This window comes from Mchenga conophoros, linkage group LG18, assembly GCF_057382185.1.
Source record: "Mchenga conophoros isolate Kocher_MC1m ecotype Shallow Benthic linkage group LG18, M_conophoros_male_GT1.1, whole genome shotgun sequence".
NCBI lineage: Eukaryota > Metazoa > Chordata > Actinopteri > Cichliformes > Cichlidae > Mchenga > Mchenga conophoros.
Window position 1 is genome coordinate 20,775,969 of NC_140543.1, and position 17,927 is coordinate 20,793,895.

Genomic DNA, 17,927 nt, shown 5'->3' on the forward strand with positions numbered 1-17,927 from the left:
CAACACTTCATATTGCATTGTTTTCATTCCATCTAATTTTAATTTGCTATATATTAATAATCGACATCTTTTGTAACAGTTTTTTTGGAACACTTGATGCCACCACCACATCTACTAAACATTTCGCCAGAAGATGGCGCCAATGTAAATTAAACAAGTAAAGCTCTATCCCAGCGCTCCTTAATGCAGGTAGAATCTACTGGGAGCCAGTTGTGATACTTTCAAATTGAACAGAATGTCTGGTCATCTTTAACCCCACATTCATTTAATTTTCTGTGTGTCTTAAAGATATTATGCTGGTGAGAGGTCCATTTAGCCTAAATATTACCCTAAGTCTAGTGTGCTAGAGCACTGATAGCAAGTGGCATCTTAAATATTTTACTATTAAGGATTTAGAATGTCATAAGGGATAGAGACGCTTCGATCTGCTGTAGCAGTGTTGAAGTGAGTTTAAGTAAGGGCACTTAGCTGAAGTAAAATGCAAGGGAGGGGAAAGTGCGCAAGGCTTTGGAAATAGGCATGCAGGCAGTAGACCAATGCAAAGTGTTAAGCGCGGGACAGAGAGGGTTTAGCCCACACCACTCTTCCTCTGTCCAGGAGAAGACCCCGAATCTCTGCTGTGAGGCGGTCACACTCACCAATAATGTGAAAACCAGACGGAGAAGTTTGTCAGATGTTTAAACTAATCGTCGCTTCATTAGACACACGTACCGTCTTTTTTTCTTCTTCTTCCCAACCTTGTCACACAGTTTACAGTCAGGTTACAGTACGCTATCCACGAGGATACCTGGTGTGAGATGCGGCAATGTCGCGAGGAATATGCCCACGCGTAAACTCTGTCGGATGCTTTTGGATTTTCTCGCTGCTCACGTTTGCGGTGAAAGTGATCGACGTGGACACGTACAGCTGTTATGAAGTGAGGACCGCTTTCCAGCAGGTCGGGCCGCTGAACCGGGTACCGGAGACACCTGTCACAGGTGAGCGAGTGGGTTTGGCACCCATGGCGTGGAGCACTTTGGCTAAAGCGCACTATGTGCGTCTGATAGCTTTCCAGAAGCATTTTAGTCTTAAAACGAGTGAAGTCATAACACTAAAGCAAACGCCATACTTAAAAGGTGTAGATGATGTCATGTTAAATCAGCCCAGGATTTGACTTTAATTTAAAAAATAAATAAATAAAAGTCCTTTAATGAATGGGCTCCTGATATCGATTACATTGCTCTTGCGAATGTGGATCACTGTGAATGGCCTTATAAGAGTTAAAAGTTCACTGAGGTGAAAGAAGATATTGCATCTATCTTGTTTTTACCATATTGGTCATATTAGATGGAGAATTTTGAAATAGTTTCGACCAGAGCATGTGTATATAATAATACGATGGATTGCGTGTCCACTTTCCTAGGATGATTTCTGTTCTAAACAGTGTAACATACCGACAAATCTGACATGATCTTAAAGTGAGTGAAGTCTGTCTGAACATGTTTGTCTGTTCTTTCAAGTCAAATATGTCTGTCATCTTGCATTCTTGCGTTTGTGTTTTCTTTATAAATCATATCTCTCAGCTATTATGTACACATTTAAGCTATTCATATATGTGTGAGTCTTGTCTGATATTAATTGGTCTAATATTATAAAATTTGCAGGTTCACGTGCCATCCAGCTGAGACAGGGTTTGTGAGCTACAACAGATCGAGTGTGACGCAAATAGTATCATATGATGAGGACAGTGAAAATAGTGATTGATTTGAAATCTCCTAGTTTCTTTGCAATTATTAAAGATTGACTCACACAAACTTAGAGCGTTTTATATGAATAATTTCTCTACATAGCTACAGCAGTGCTTGGAAACTGTTTTAAAAGCCTTAAAGGTTTTGGGGTCTGTGCTTTCCTCCTGCACACCGAAAAAGAATAATAGAAAAACAAAAAGAGTTAATTTATGAGGATAAACATCAGTTCAATCTTTTCTTGGAGATGTTTATAAACCAGTTTAGACATTAGTCCTGCTGTGGTAATTTTGCTTTTTTGGTAGTAATACTGTGATATGTTGTCACTATTAAATAAGGATGGTGTCAGTTTTAAGATGGAGCAAATTAGTGGCCAGTGACTATATGCAGTCACTGGCCACTATATTAGTTACACTTTGCCTTCACAATTCCTTAATTATGCATAACACAGATTCAGCAAGTTGCTGAAACGTTCCTCAGGGATTTTTAAAATTGGTTTAATGCTGATATGATAGCATCACACAGTTGCGACCCATCCATGATGAGAATTTCCTGTTGTGCCACAGCTCAAAGGCGCTCTAAGGGCTGAGATCTGGTAACTGTGGAGGCCATTTGAGTGCAGTGAACTCACTGGCATGCTCCAGAAACCAGGTTGAGGTGATCTCAGCTTTGTGACATGTTGCATTTTACTATTAGACCCACATCATTACACCAACACCAGCCTAATATAAGGCAGATTTGATTTGACCAATTCTGACAGACTTCTATTTTTTAATTTTGGTGGGCGTGGGTGAATTATAGGCTCAGTTTTCTTTACTTAGCTGGCAGGAGTGGCACCTGGTGTGATCTTCTGCTTCTGTGCTATGCTTTCAGATATGCTCTTCTCTTTATCTTGGTTGTAAACAGTGGTTATTTGAGTTGCCATTGCCTTCCTATCATTTTGAAGAAGTAGGGCCATTCTAATCCAGATAGCTGCCACACACTGGATCCTTTCTCTTTTTCAGACCTTTCTCTGTAAACCCCAGAGATGGTTGTGTGGGAAAATCCCAGTAGATCAGCAATTTCTGAAATACTCACTCCAGCCCATCTGGCACCAACAGCCATGCCACGTTCAAGTCACTTAAATCACCTTTCTTTCTCCTTTCTGATGCTCAGTTTGTCTTGACCATGCTTAAATACACAGAGTTGCAGAAGAATGTGGCTGCTAAATGCATATATTTTAATTCAACAAAGCAATCTCCTACGTTTAACAGTCATCAGTATGTCCTTTTCACCCTATTCTACTCTTTTTGTGTGTGTGTGTTATGTTATTGGTACTGTTATTATTACTAAAACATTTGATGTATGTCTGCTGCATGAGGCATTTTTATCTTGTCACTGCAAAAATCAGTTACCGGTATGTTATTTGACCAGAGGTGATCATTATTTGGCATTCAATGTCTGTATATTGCTGCAGGCCAGAATGCTCAGTGCAGTAGTCACATGCAGGTTGGTGGCAGCTTAAGTATCAACCAGTTAGAGTCTGCATGCTGTAACTGGGAGAAGTGCAACTGATAGCTGAGTGGTAAACATACCAAGAGGTGCATCCAAACCACTCGATATGTTTGTTTAGTAGGGTGTCACTATTAGCAACAGAGAATATTCCTTTGCAAGCAGTAGTTAGCGCTTAATGACAACGAAAGGACCTTCCAAGCACGTCAGCAGTCTGAGACAAGACTTCTGTCACAAACTTTTGCACGCTCAGCTTCTCAAAGAAGCTACATAAATATCTCATTCTGCCACCTGAGAATAAAAGATGTTACACAGAGCGATGCGATGGTATGAAATGGTCTTTCTTCTTAACTGTAACAGTTTTAATTTTGCAGAATGAGGCAGTTGTAACTCCTTAGTCTGGACCATAAGTTAATAAAACATTGCTTTAGTTTCACTGTTGCATTTTGGGCTTACAGCTTGTTTTTCTTTTCTTTTTTTCTTTGAGTGGGTGTTTTGGGTTAGATGCAGTCTTGTCTTCAAAGTGCTCACCAATGGATGGGGTTGTCAGAGTGTAAGATCTGGTGTATATGTGTGTATGTGTACACAATTATGCTACTCTGCTTCAGTTCTCAGATGAAACGCCAACAAAAGCAACGCTTGAAATTTGAAGTGGCAAGACTTCAGTGCTTTTCACAGTCTGATATTTGCTTTAGGATACAGTGCTGCATTTCATGTGTGGTGAACTGATTTCTCACAAAGTGGCAGGAGTGTGGCAGCCAGAGGTCCGTCCAATTGAATGATCCCGTTTCAGATAGATGTACTTTACAGTAGAGATGTTTTCTGCAGATTTGTTTAGTCTGTATTTCTTGTTTTCAAGGACAGCACAAGTGAATTAAGTTGTGGCGTAAGAAGGACTCATATTCTTTAATTATGAAATTAAAACTGCATTGATGAAGCAATAATTCTGTGTAAAACCCAAGTGAGTAATATAAGATGTAAGGACTGGCTGAATTAATTGAGGAGACTTTAAAAGAACTTTGATGTTTTCAAATTTATATTAACACCAATATGATGTTTCATTACCAAACAATTTGCTTTTTAGACAATATTTATTCCCCTGGCTACAATTTATAGTGTAAGGAGAGACTGTCTCAATGCTGGATTCATCATCAAAGGAACTTTGATAATCAGTGACATGAAGTTGCTTATCCTCTGATTTATGGCCTCTTAGGTGCAGTGGTGGAGAGCCAAACACTCCATACTGTGATTACTACGGCATGCTGATATAACCCTTTTGGAGATAGATCATTTGGAAAGTAGACAGCAAGAAGTGCTGCTCGCAGACACATAACTTGATGAATTGGGTTCCTGGATAAATTCTTTAGATATGATCAAAGTATTTTACAGCTCAGTTAAAACCTTTTAAGCAAGCTATTTGATCAGGATTGTATGCGCACCACACTCACGTTTCCCTCCCATTTTCGTATCGCCACGCTAATTCACTGAGTCATTAACAACTGTTTTAGAGAGAAAGAGAAAGTGTCTTGTGTGTTTAATGCAAAAGGGGTGAGGCCGTGTTAATAGAAAGGCGAACGGGAACTCAGTGTGTTATCACATGTCGCCACATCCTTAACCGTTTACAGTGTTAAAGGCTTTGGCAAGCTCTCAAAGTGCACCACAGTCTTTGATTGGCTCTGGCTATGTTGATTACTTTTTTAACTTGGCTTCTCTTACTGAAGCTGTGCACACATGGAGCACACCTACTCCATACAGACTTTATTGAGCACTAGTCCATTTTCTGTCTGGCAGTTTCTCAACCATTTTTTCCCCCAAGTTGGAATGAAAATCAAACAAATAACAACATAAAAAACCCAAAATCTCCAGTTTCTTAAAACTGAGGATGTAAAATCGTAAAAATAAAATAAAAATCTTGCATGGTCTTTGATCTCTTTACTTAGATACTCCAGCCAGTGCTGTCCAGACTGAAGGTGAGATTACCCTGTCTGAGTAGGTTTTCCCATCTTATTGGATTTCAGTCTGACCCAGTCTTGTGTTTCAGATGATTGTGGTCTACGTTACCCTCCTGGCTCACTTATGTGGTGGGAGAAAATGTGATTTTATGATGTCATTTTATCTACCTCTCAAATATAACCATGTACAGTACTGTGCAAAGTCTCAAGCCACCTCACATTTCTTTATATTTTCCTAGGAAAATGGAAAATAAGTAGAGTGATTTATTAAAACATGTTAGGACATGCATGGAAATATAGTATATAAGGCAACAAGAAAGTTTTTGCAATTGCAACAAGCTTGAATATCAGTATTTAGTATGTATCAACTACTTGATTATGATCAACAGAAAAATAAACAAGCATGCCCATCTGATATTATGCTGCTTCATCAGGTTGCATCTGTTTGCCTGCCAGCCTAACATCTCTCTTTCTGCTCTGTCTGTGCCCTTTAGTGTGGTTTTAGACTCTTTAGACTCTCACTGTAGGCTGTTCCAGATTGGGGTATGGGAAAGTTAAACATTTCATTTGAGTTTCAAAGTAGTCCAAAAATGCAGGTATGTGGCAGAGACCCTTTTGAAATGTGTTTGGGTTCAACATGGCCTATCCAAAGCATCACAAATCTGTATAGAGCAAATATCCTGAAAGTTCAGTGGATCTTTGGATTTCAAAGGGAACTAACTTCCTGAGGCAGGAGAAGGGTAACTGCATTAATTACTCACTTTCTCACTTTCTAACAAAGTTATTCTTGTTCTCAGAAAAATATTAGAAAAAAAACAGCAGTATCAGGAAACCACAAACCACCTGCTCATTAGTGCATACCAAATCCAAACAACATTTCCATACCATACTGAGGCGATGTGAGCTACCTATGAATAAATTAGTACCAGAGTTGGTGCAACATATCTTCTTCTTCTAAGCATTATACTGTAGAAAACTCAAATGTGATACTTTAGTACTACATAGGCGTGGCATGTGAACAGTGGTAAACAGCAGTAGAGTTTCTTCACTCAGATGTTTTGGCTTGTTCAATGAAGGGTGCTGAGATGTTGCTGAAGGGATCATGGCTAACAAATCAAGACCCCTGAGCCATGTCATTAATGGTAAATTACCCCAGAGGTATTTGTCATCTGAGGACAATTAAGGGGATTAGAAATCAAAGTTGACGTCTAGAGGGGTGTGTTAAAGTTCAGCCAGGCAGAATGAGCAGTATGTAGATTAGGCACTAATTACAGAGCTCAGTATAATGGCCAATTGGATTGCGTGTAGAATCACATAAAAAATACATACCTTCAACTTGTAGACCATGTACAAAGAAAATCTTGCTGTATTTCTGCACCGCAGTATTCTCTGCATGTTTCTTATATAACATTCTGATTGCCTGGAAAGGCTGGTATGAGAGTTTATCAGTTCTTGTAGATTTTCAAGATATACTAAATATGCAGTTAATCAATGAATTAATTCATTTTTGGGTGGAGTGGAGGTAGTAGAGTGGTGTATAGTTTGGAGAGGCTGGCACTAATAAAAAGACAAGAAGCTAAGCTGGAATGGGCAGAGTGCTTTATTGAAACATGTGCAAACATATGTGGAAATACAGTATATAAGGCAAAAAAAACCCCAGAGTCGCCAGGTAGGAGGTTCATGGAAGTCAAACATGCAGAGGTTGACAGAGGAAGATGATAGGGATAGGGTGAGGTGGAGGCAGATGCGCTGTGAAAGAAGTTTTTCCAGCACCCTTGCAATGTGTTTTTGATGGTACAAAGAAAATCATCAGTACATAAGTATTCATTATTCATTCATTCATTAATAAAAAATGTATTTGTACTTACAAGGGCATAGCAGTTGAAAAGGGATCACTGGTAAGTAATCAAGAATTGGAGTCACTGATTTGCAAAAGTTTGTGTAAGGAATTTAAAAAAGTAGCACTTAATTAGACAGAAACAGCATCATGAAGATGAACAAAGATTGCAAACTCATAACAAGGTTGCAAAAAATTAACAATTACATAATGAAGGGTCAGTACTGAGTGACCACCACGATACTTGTGTAAAGCTGCGAGCCGTGGCTGAGATTGCAGAGACAATTGCTGTTTTATATCATAGAGGAAAAGAGAAACAAAATCTGGACACTTACTTATTTCCCAGCAATAAAATAAATAATAAAATAAAACGGCTGTAAATCCTACAAAGTTTTTGCTTGAGTTTGTTAAGCTCAAATTTGGGTTATCTGATTCAAAATGCACTGTGACGACGTAGAGCCAAATGACAAAAAAATTATATATAGATGTGATTTTATGCAGGAATGCCTTAAAGGCAACAGCGTTGACACTGTGCAACATATGAATCCTTCCACCTGAAGGTTTGAGGCATGATTGGGAAACTGCTGTTAAGTCAACATCCTCAAGCACTTTGACAGAGCTGGGTAGTTTGCCAAGTATAATGGGGGAAATTTGCTATTGTTGCTATCAACTGTTGCTTTTTCCGAATGTGTCCTTTTGTTTTTTGACTTTGCAGAAGTTTTCATTCATGTTGTAACTGAGCAGCCTTTTAAGACCCATGCTACATTCAAGTGACTTAATGTTAACCAGTCACGCAGCAATGAAAGACAGAAATAGGATGGGTTTTAAAGATTTGTATGTTGGCTATACTGCAATTACGAAGGCATTATGGTTAAAACATTTTCACAAAGATGAAAATTGATACATACAGTACAATATGTCCTGTATTGTAGACTTCAGTGAGTCGTGGGCCTGCGTTCACAGGTTCCATACTTCTCCTTCATGTAGAAAGCACCAAATAAATATTCAAAAAGATAAAAAAGAACAAATTCAGGAGTTGTTCGCTACGACAGGGGGGGAAAGCAGTGGCATGGGCTGATTGCAGGAAATGGCTCAGTATATTTGGTACACAGTCAGCCTGTCCTGTCTGCTGCGGTGGCTTTAAGAGTCAAAGTTTTCCTGAGTATCACTTACTCCACACAGTTACGCTCAGTGGACGAAGAAGCCAGGCTGAATTCCACTATGAGTCCCTGGATATTACTTTCATATCACAGATAACACGCAAACACAAAAGAGAGAAGGAGCCAGCCAGTGAATTGAGCAGGGTCAGGGACAGAAGCGGAGAGAGGACATGCACCACATATAGGGAAATCTTAGCCTAAAAATGGAGCAAAAAAAAAACTTGATGTATTTTTAATGTCAAATAAGCATAAATTAAGCTTAATTCAAGTATTTCCCAGAGTAATAAATGACACTAAAATTGTTATTGGATGTTTTATTACAGGATCAAACGCTACAAATGTTTGTGAAGCACTTCTAAAACTAACAGTTTGAGCTTTTTTTTGCATGTCATTTGTTCTATAACTCAACTGTTTGTCCACGCTAAAGAGGTCCGAACTGGGTGGAGATTTTAAAATCTATACAGTGACTGACCTATTTAATCCAAAGTGTATGAAATGAACAAACGAGTTAACTCTAAGCACATGCTTGCTCTGCTTCTTAAAGGTTGTTTACTGTAGTAGTTGCTGGATGGTTCTTAACTTTTTCATTCTCAGAAAGTTCATGACTTTTGTGCAGTGGAGGATGTCAGCTTTAAGTCAATCATTGTTGGAAGATGGGATGTGTATGTTTAAATTACCCCTCTGCAAACAAATAAATGTTAGATCAATTTGGGTCTGTTTACCCAATTTGAGCTTTATATGAGCGTTTTGATTTGATTTGGGCTTTTAAAGTGATTAGAATCTCAATATTAGGCTCCATGTAATAATAGCCAGGGCCAATACAGAAGGGCTGGACTGCTACAGAGATAGAGATAATGAGCTGTAAGGGGCAGGACAGCCAGTTATGACTTCACTCATCTGGCTCTGAGATGGGAACAAATGGAGCCTCACTGGGTAATTAAGAGACACCCAGGCCTCACAAGGATATGCCAGGCAAATGGGGATGAGGGAGGGAGGGAGGAGAAGGGAAAGAGGGATTCAGAATGAAACCCTATTGTGTTTCATGGTGGGATTTGGACAGTGAGGCACTGGTCTTGTGGTCTGTCCTTAGGCCATGCTTTAGGCTCTGGTTACAACACCTGCCTCCAGCCACTCCTGTTCAGCCCTTCCCCCAGTAAAATGAGTTATCATACCAGACTTATACATTATGAAAATGGAAAATGAGCATGTGCATTTGTGCAAATAAATGTGGGAAAGGGCCGTTTCAGTGACATTGTAATTGTATTTATAAAGTATTAAAAGCACTGGTGAGAAGTAGGTAACACTGGTAGAGTACTACTGTACAAATTTCTAGTTGAACTAAACTATGTGCTTGTAATTAAATTGTAATTAAACTGTTCTTTTTTTATTGTATTAGCTGATGAACTGGAGTATTGTGATTAACAGGAGGTTTTTTTATAGATGTGATTTCCCACCGTTGTTGCTTGTATTTGTGTTTGTGCTTGTGTGTAAACCTTTGTGTGTTTGCATTGCACCAGTTTACATCCTGATATGACCGATGTGCTCAGTCACATCAAATTGAGACAACAATATATTTACCAGGAAAATATTATGGCTGGAAACATGGATGATGACTTTCACTTCCTGTCCTCTGGCTCTTCTGTCTGTTAACGTTATAGCTTGTCTAAATTTGGATTGACCAAAAAAAAGAGAACAGCAAATAAACTAAACCTGCTTTTTTACTTTCTTAGATGCAGATCTGTTGTTTTGTAAGCACCAAGGCCCATCCTGCTGCACCCGGAAGATGGAGGAGAGCTACCAGTTTGCTGTAAAACGGGAAACTCTCCATAACATTCAGGCCTACACCCATGAGATTAAGCATGTGATCGCTTTCCATGTCGATGCCTTCCAGGGTAAGTTCATATACAATGGGGGTCAAGCTAGGGCTGAATTGACCTGAAACTGTTTTTTATGTATAGTATAATTATTCAGCATGTTGGTAAGTTGTTATGCTTCACCTACGTATGACATACCTGCAGCACACTGTACCTGCCACTGCATGGGACTGATAGCCCAGAGAGGCTGGCTTCTGCAAAGAATCAAGCTAGAAAACCCAGCGTTTGTTGACCTGTAACTGAACTTTATTTCCTCTACTAGAATCCAGATTAAACAATAAAATAAGCAAATATCTAAGTTTATTTGCTTGTTTCCAGGCAAGAATATTTATTTGTAAGTTTTCACTCAGATTCCCAGGACCTTGGTAACTGGCGTGCAGGCAAGTGTAACTGAGGAAATGGGCATGGTCCCACTTCTTCTCTGGGTTTGGCAGCAACAGAAATATGAAGCAGGATCACTGAGGGTAGACGGGAAAAGAGAGTATGGAGGTCTTTTTCTTAGCCTCTAGTGTTTTGTGGAAGATGGTCTGCTTCAGAACGGTCCAGTCCTGCTCCTGGGACAGTAAAACAATGACTGCAGTCCTTGGAAAAATAAATTATAGTAGTTTTGAAGTAGGGTGTAACAATCCTTGAAAGTAATAGTTCTTTTTGCTTTTGTTCTTTATTTATTTATATAATTTTTGTTTGTGATGCCTCTTTGATATAAAAAATCTTTGCTGTAGATAAAAGCCTATCTTGGAAGTTAAAGGTCTTTGTGCTACACACAACTAAATCAAGCAGTGCACCAGCTTCCCAAGTTTGCCCTCCCTCCTCCACTAATTGCAGTGTCATTTAAATAAAAAAAACAAATCTAAAACAGACCAGGTTTTTCCTCCAGTACAATGCCACTCGGTAGGAAACATGCCTCGGATGTTTTAGTGCTACAGGAATTTTAGTACCATGCAATTAGTTTTATATGGCCACAAACTGCTTTGATGCAGCATTGGCCAGATTTTTGATACAAAGGAAGCAAGAAACACTGCTGGTCTTGGTGTCTAATATGAAATAATGGAGTAATAACGGGTAAGGGAACGGTCCTGTACATCGATGCCATGGAAATTACTGCTCACGTTTAACTCATGTATGTCATCTGGAAAGTGTATACTCATCCCCATAATGTTTCTTGAACTAAAATGAAAGCTATGTGAAATTCCACTGCTTGAACACAAAGCATTTTTATAAGTGTTTAAACGTTTCTAGAGATAAGCTCCTCTTACAGCATGCTCATAAACCAATTAAGTGAAATAGCTGTGTTTGTCCTTTTCAGGGTTATTATTATTCCTCCCTCCTTACCTCATGTCTGAGCCTTCCTCGTGAATGAAGATCAGATGTTCAACATATCCTGAAAAGGCCAAGATGGAAAATAACAATGGAATAACAATAGAAACTGGATGGTGCCGAAAATGATGATGTCACTAGGCTTTAATTTTCAAGGCCTTCTAAGGACAGTCTCTGAGCTGTCTGAGAGCCTGTAGTGGAATGTGAAGTAGCCGGTGCCTCATATACTGAAGTAACAAGAATATGAATTTGTCTGATAACATTGGTGCTGTTATTTAAACTCTAAATGATAGGAAATTGTCTGTGGATCACCTTTTCCTCCTATTTCTTTTTGTTTGCTCTCAGCTTATATTCAGGTGTGTGCAGCAAATCTCACGACGGGTGCAGTGTCTGAGTGTTTTTTTACACTGTTGTTCATATTATTTGAACTCAAAGCTCTCATGCTGATTGGTAAGGTTAGCCAAAAGGATATGCACACTGGAAGTTACATGGGGGTGTGTGAGGAGTGTGTCTGCATGTATATGTGCTTTCGTTGGACATCGTTTGTTTTGACAGCCTTAAATTTCCTACTGTGCTTTGTCTTATGTGGGAGTTGCCATGTCATGAGTATGACCCCCTAAATGCAGACCACATGTGCGCTTGTGTTCCTGTAATAATGTGAATAAACAGGTTTGCCTGCTAGCTTCAAAATCTTGAAAATATACAATTAACCTTAGCTATAGTCCTTCCACCTCATCATACCAGTAAAACCCACAGCCCTAAAACCCACAGCCAGGTTATTAATTTTCAAGCATCAGCCCCTCTCTTCCTTATCATTCATTCTTCCTAACATTAAACCTCCCACAGGATCCTCACAGATACACCTAGGTCAGCTCACTACTCTCCCTCTCTCAACCATAGCACAAACAGTCATAGTCTAATCCATGTCATAGCTGATAAGGAATGGTCATTGGGCACTGATGGTTGGTAGGTGTGAACCACAGAGCCCGCTCTAAGCTCGGTCAGCTTAAAATTGCCATCAAGGGCTTTCAGCTGTCACCCTGCCATAGCCAATCAGATCTGGCGTGATCTCGCTTGGAAACTTTTCTGTGGCCTAATGTTTTCTTGCTTGTTGTAAAAGGATTCTTACTAGGATTTTAGTAGATTCTTGTTCAGGGAACTCTTGTTTGCAAGCTGTTGAAAAGGAAAATGAATTTCATGTGTTTGTTTGTCTGTGTGTGTGGTGTCTGCGTGTGTGTGAGAGTGTGAACGACAGGTGGGAATGATGAGCAAGAGAGTAGGTATCTGGGTATATAGTCACGAGGCTGGGATGGCAGATGTCAGGAAAATGCTGACACTTTTGATCACTAGTGACACCGATATGAGAGGGGGGGGGCCTGACTCACAGCTAAAGGCCATTAATGTTTGTGTAATATAGAAATTTTGAACATGTGTATATTACATGTGCAGGATATTGTGTGTCTGTGTGTGAGCATATACATATGCACCAAAGACATGTAAGCATGTACAATATTTACCACCTTCACTAGACACTGTGGCCACCTTGAGGCTCAAGTTGTCCTCACAAGACTTGACAAATACTTTTTCAGAGAAATGTACTCTCTTGGCTTAAATATCATACAAAGTGAGTGCACTACATTTGAAACTTTGCAGTACGTGCCCTTTGAGGACAAGGAGTTAATTTGAGAAAGAGTGACAGGGACTGAAAACCACGCCATATAAAGAACGATTACTTTTCTCACTGAGGTGGCATAATTAGCTGATCCTTGTTTCATCATCCAGGAACTCTCCAGACGCCTGGCAGGCTATGCGTGTGCTTCTGTGTGCGTGTGTGTGCGCGTGTATTTCAGCACATGAATTTCAGACCCAATGTGATCGAAAACCACAATCGAAGACTTGAAGATACTTGAAGGCCTCGGCTTTTAAAGGCATAATGCAGAATAAGAAGACGAACTAATGGGGGGAATAGATAATGGGAATGCACAATAATAAGTGAGTCACTGTGAGATTGTTTGTCTTCCCAGGTGGCTTAGTTCTGCCTACAGTAATTGTCCCCCTGCCTTTTGGGAATTTACAGCTCTTCTAATTGCCTTTTTAGACAGTAGTTTCCATGTTAGTTGCTCTTTGCACTCACAACCCCATGCCTCTCATTTCCTCTCTCTCAGCACTGACAGGCAAACAAGAATACCTAGCCTGAAGCGTTTTAGTTTAATTAAAAAGTTTGCTTAATGCTTTCTTTATTTTAACTGTCAGAATCATCCTGGGTGGCCCACACAACGCAGCCTTTGTTGAGCCAACAGGTTCATTTATTGCATGTATTTGATTTGATATATTGCTTTTGCATATGATTGGAAGAGTGAGTCACTTGACTGCTACATCCTGTTTTCAAGCATCGTTTATCCATCAGATTCAGGTCCCTCTATCTTTATTGCAATCTCTGGATTTGTCTGCAATGTCTTTCACTAATTTTATCCCGTCCTCTCTCACATCATCATTTTTGTTCTCTCACTTCACGTCTGCGTGTATATTTCTCTGCAGATGTTTTAAACGACAGGGTTATTGCTCTAGAGGCTGACGTTTGGACACAGAATGACATTGCTCGGCGCTATGAGCTCATGCTCAAATTAGGGAGGATATCCGGAATCGGTCCCTACATGTCTCATTTAGTCTACAGGGTGGAGGGAGACTGTGTTTATAGACTTAACATTGGAGCAAATGCACTGTCTTTCGAAGTGCGTGTGTACTAAGCGTGTTTCTATTGCAATGCCTTTCTAGTCTCCTGAGTAAACATGACACATGAGGACAGGATGCAAGAAGGATGCTTTCAGAGTTTGGAGAACTCGGCCTCACTGGGGAAAAGTGGGAAATAACAAAAGGAAAAGAGGGAGGAGCAAGGGAGAAGCTCAACGTGCCATAAAGTCTTGAAGTTGGGCTCAAATCTGTCCTAATTACCTCTGCTTTTCATTTGCCCTTCTCACCTCATGAATGTGTGAGAACCCAGAGAGCAGGGACTGGGGCCTTGAAAGTGAGCAGAGAGAAATAAGATGAAGGGAGGGCTTGTTGCTAAAGGAAGGAGCACAGTGAAGTGTGCACAGGTGTGTTTGAATGTGCTTCTGTCAGGTGTCTACCTGTGGGAGAATGCATGCTTTTAATGCATATGTATACCTTTAAAACCACTGAGTGAACAGGCTTTTTCTCTGTAGAGTCACTACGTGCTGCTACCCTCTTGACAACTTTCCTTTTTTATCGTCCCGGGTGTCTCTCTCTCCTTCTCTCTCGCTTTCTGTGAACCGTGCTTTGTCAGCATTGGTTGCTTAACAAGAGCATGCTGGGCCCAAGTGGGCAGCGTGCCAGTATCTTGAACTTGCTGGCTGGCATGTGTGCTGCAGAGCGCTCTCATGTCTTAAAGATAACATGGCTGCCAACAGTGCACTCTGCAAAATAGAACCATAACCATAAACACATCTCTGTTCTCCGCTGTCATATTTAATCCAAAAGTCTTCTTTTGTTTTTCTTCATTAGCCACCATCTTCCTCAGCAAGCACGCATGCATCACAATATTAGATTGAATGCCTAAGCAAATACCATAGCGGTCTAGATATCTGTCCAGCCTTGTGCCAAGTTCTATTGCAATGATTAGAAGGAACCTTGGATAAATATCCAATTTTTTCCCCTTCTCACAAATTATTTTCTGAGGCTGCTTAATAAATACTGTTTCCTACATTCCTGTTAGAAATAGTTGTGAGGCTATTGGTAAGACTAAGAGCACAATAAGCATCACACTCAGGAAATTACTTGATAATAAGACAAAGTCATATTTCCCAGTGCTTGTTACCAGTCCAAGACAGTTTGGCTTTTCTGGAACAGATTCTGTCTGTCTGGCTGATAGGATTCATACTCTGCTGCTGATAGGTTCAGCCTGGCTTTTTCTTATGTTATTTTCTTATGTCTCACTCAGCTGCACTCATGCTTCACTGGCTGATGTGTGTGTGTGTGTGTGTGTGTGTGTGTGTGTGTGTGTGTGTGTGTGTGTGTGTGTGTGTGTGTGTGTGTGTGTGTGAGAGAGAGAGAGAGAGAGATGTAGTTTTTTTCAGACATGGGATAACTCACATTGCTGAGGCATAGGTCACTTCTATGTTACGTTTCACATGACTTCATTCAGACATAATCAAAGTGACAGAGTGGACCGTACTGTGGCATCTGATGCTGTGAGGGTCAAGGTTGTCAAGAAAAGAAGAGACATCCTGCTTAGGATTTTCTGAAGACCTTAGTCTGAGACGTCAAGATTCATGCTCAGAGTCTGAGACCCACGAGTTACCTTCCACATTGCCATCTGTGTAGCCTGCTTGCTTTTTCATAAATGCTGTCTTCATAAACTCTCTTCACATTAATGCATACCCCCTCTCTTTTCAAGTCACTGTCCGTCTCAGCCAAAAGCCTCCAGAGTTCCTAAGAAACTGTTGAGCTATTGAGGAATTTTGGGTGTGGGGTCATAATCTTGCACGACCCCACATGTCTACACTAAAAACAATATTTATGCCCAAAATGTGTACTTTAAGTAATTTGATTGTAAATTTTCCATGTAATTTTGCAACATTAATACAGTACAATATGTTAAATTTAATGGGATAGGTTAAATGAAATGTGCGGGATTAGTATATATTCAGTGTATACTCAGCATATTTCACTCAATGATTAATTATTTGAATAAATAGACCTTTGATTTTATATATTTCAGCTACATTTTATCGAGAATTATTGCTTCATGTTTATAACGGCCAAGAATCATTTTTTGAATGCATCTGTTAATCCAACTGCTTGTACAGTGATTGCTAAATGTTTCTAGATCTGACCTAGTAAGGTTGCTTACACAAAGCTTAGATGTAGATGTGAGTACATGTGTCCTTACACAGCAGCTGTCAGTCAAAATGTTTTTGAGAAAATGCCTAATAACCAGAACCCTTACCACAGCGGTTTAATATCTCTGAGGATGAGGAGATATTTTTGAGGGAGATTAATAATGTGGATTCGACCATAATAAGGTCATGCTGAGGCACATAAGGGGATATTGGTGAGCTTGGGGGAATGGCGTGTTGTACTTTGCAAATTGGCCAGACTTCCTGTGAAGGAGAGCTGTTTTCAGCCAGTACCTGTGGGAGAATGTATGCTTTTAATGCATAAGTGGATCAACATTGTGATCAGCATATGCCTCTGTAGTATGACTCACATGTTTGCTTCAGCCCAAATTTGGTTGGACTTAGCTGTCTTTCTCTTGTGCCTCTTTTCCAGCTGGGTGTGGGAATGATTTAGCAGATCACTTCCACATTCAAGTCAAGTCATTTTGCTCATTACACCCTGTCATAGACACTCTGCTTCTTCTGTTTCCTTTTTGCCTCTGTGGCTTCTTTGTACCATTAACGAGTCCCCACAGTGGGATTTAGTCACAAATTCCCAGGTCATTCATCCATTGTATTAGGGGAGGAGTTGCAGTAAATGATGAAAATGGTCTTCTGACTCTCTCCAGCTGTGTCCTCTTTATATGATCAGTGATAGATTGTATCTGCTGCATTGTAAGCCAAGATGAACACAGGTTTAAGCCTTTAAGTCAAGCACAGTGCAGTCTATCATTGGTAAACTGTCACCACTTTGGGTTTTGGGATTGTGATGGGAATTTGCCCTTTAACATGAAATTTCCCACTCGTGGGACTAATAAAGGTATCTTATCTTATCTTAAGAAATATTGTTTTGCGTAGGTCTTGATTATTTAGTATCATCCTTTTGTTTATTGTAGTCAGAAAATACAAGCATTTTATTTTGTTTTCATAGCGTACTGGACTTAGACATTTATACAGACCAGTTTTGGCCCCTAATTTAAACAATACGCTTGCACCTTCCTGTATGCCTGATTTATGATAAAGCTGATAAATGAAAACAGAGGCCACACCTGCTTAGAAAAGTGGAAAATTCTTTATTAGAGTCCCTTTCATCTTGGATTTGTTTAACACCTCAGTCCGTTTAAGGGTCTGTTTCATGTTAATCATATGTTAGCCTAAATGTTTCCTTTCATTTTTTTATGAATATCTGGAGTCCAGTCTCTTTCCCTGGCTGTCTCTAGTTTAGTCTTCATCAGTTTCCACTTAAGTAATGGTTTATTACCTGGACATATTTAAAATTTGTCGCAAACTACAGAGAGTCATGCATTTAGTTAGGTTTAGCTAGGCACTTTTGTTCAATTTACCTGTGTATGTAAAAAGGCATCGCCGGCTAATTTGAGGTTGCACCGGACCTATATTCTTTTGCAAATGGAATCATTTCACTACTTAATTTTTGGCAATAAAACATTAAGTTCCATAATATTGTAAGTGCAATACGGTTATGCAAATTTTTGATTGTCAATGCAAACTGTTTCTGTGTATTGTGATTGCTCAAGGCATACTGCCAAGTAGGGCAGGGCAATATGGCCAAAAATACTCATCATGATATATATTTGAAAATTTGCGATAACGATATAACTGACAATATATTTGATGCAGGACAAATTACTTTACAACTCCACAACTTTATTAGTGCAA

At 39.7% G+C, this 17,927-nt stretch overlaps 1 protein-coding gene across 2 annotated transcripts in view; it reads left to right on the forward strand.

The window, feature by feature from the left end:
- The first annotated feature begins 485 nt into the window (after window positions 1-485).
- The window catches only part of gpc5c (glypican 5c), a 104,598-nt gene continuing 87,156 nt past the window's right edge, over window positions 486-17,927 (forward strand). The window contains exons 1-2 of one of the 2 annotated variants that reach the window (XM_085253984.1): window positions 486-977; window positions 9,895-10,056. In XM_085253984.1, the coding sequence (XP_085110110.1) occupies window positions 806-977; window positions 9,895-10,056 (334 nt within the window). In that variant the 5' untranslated portion in view covers window positions 486-805. The remainder of the gene's footprint in view (window positions 978-9,894; window positions 10,057-17,927) is intronic. The other variant, XM_085253983.1, reaches the window with a different exon arrangement.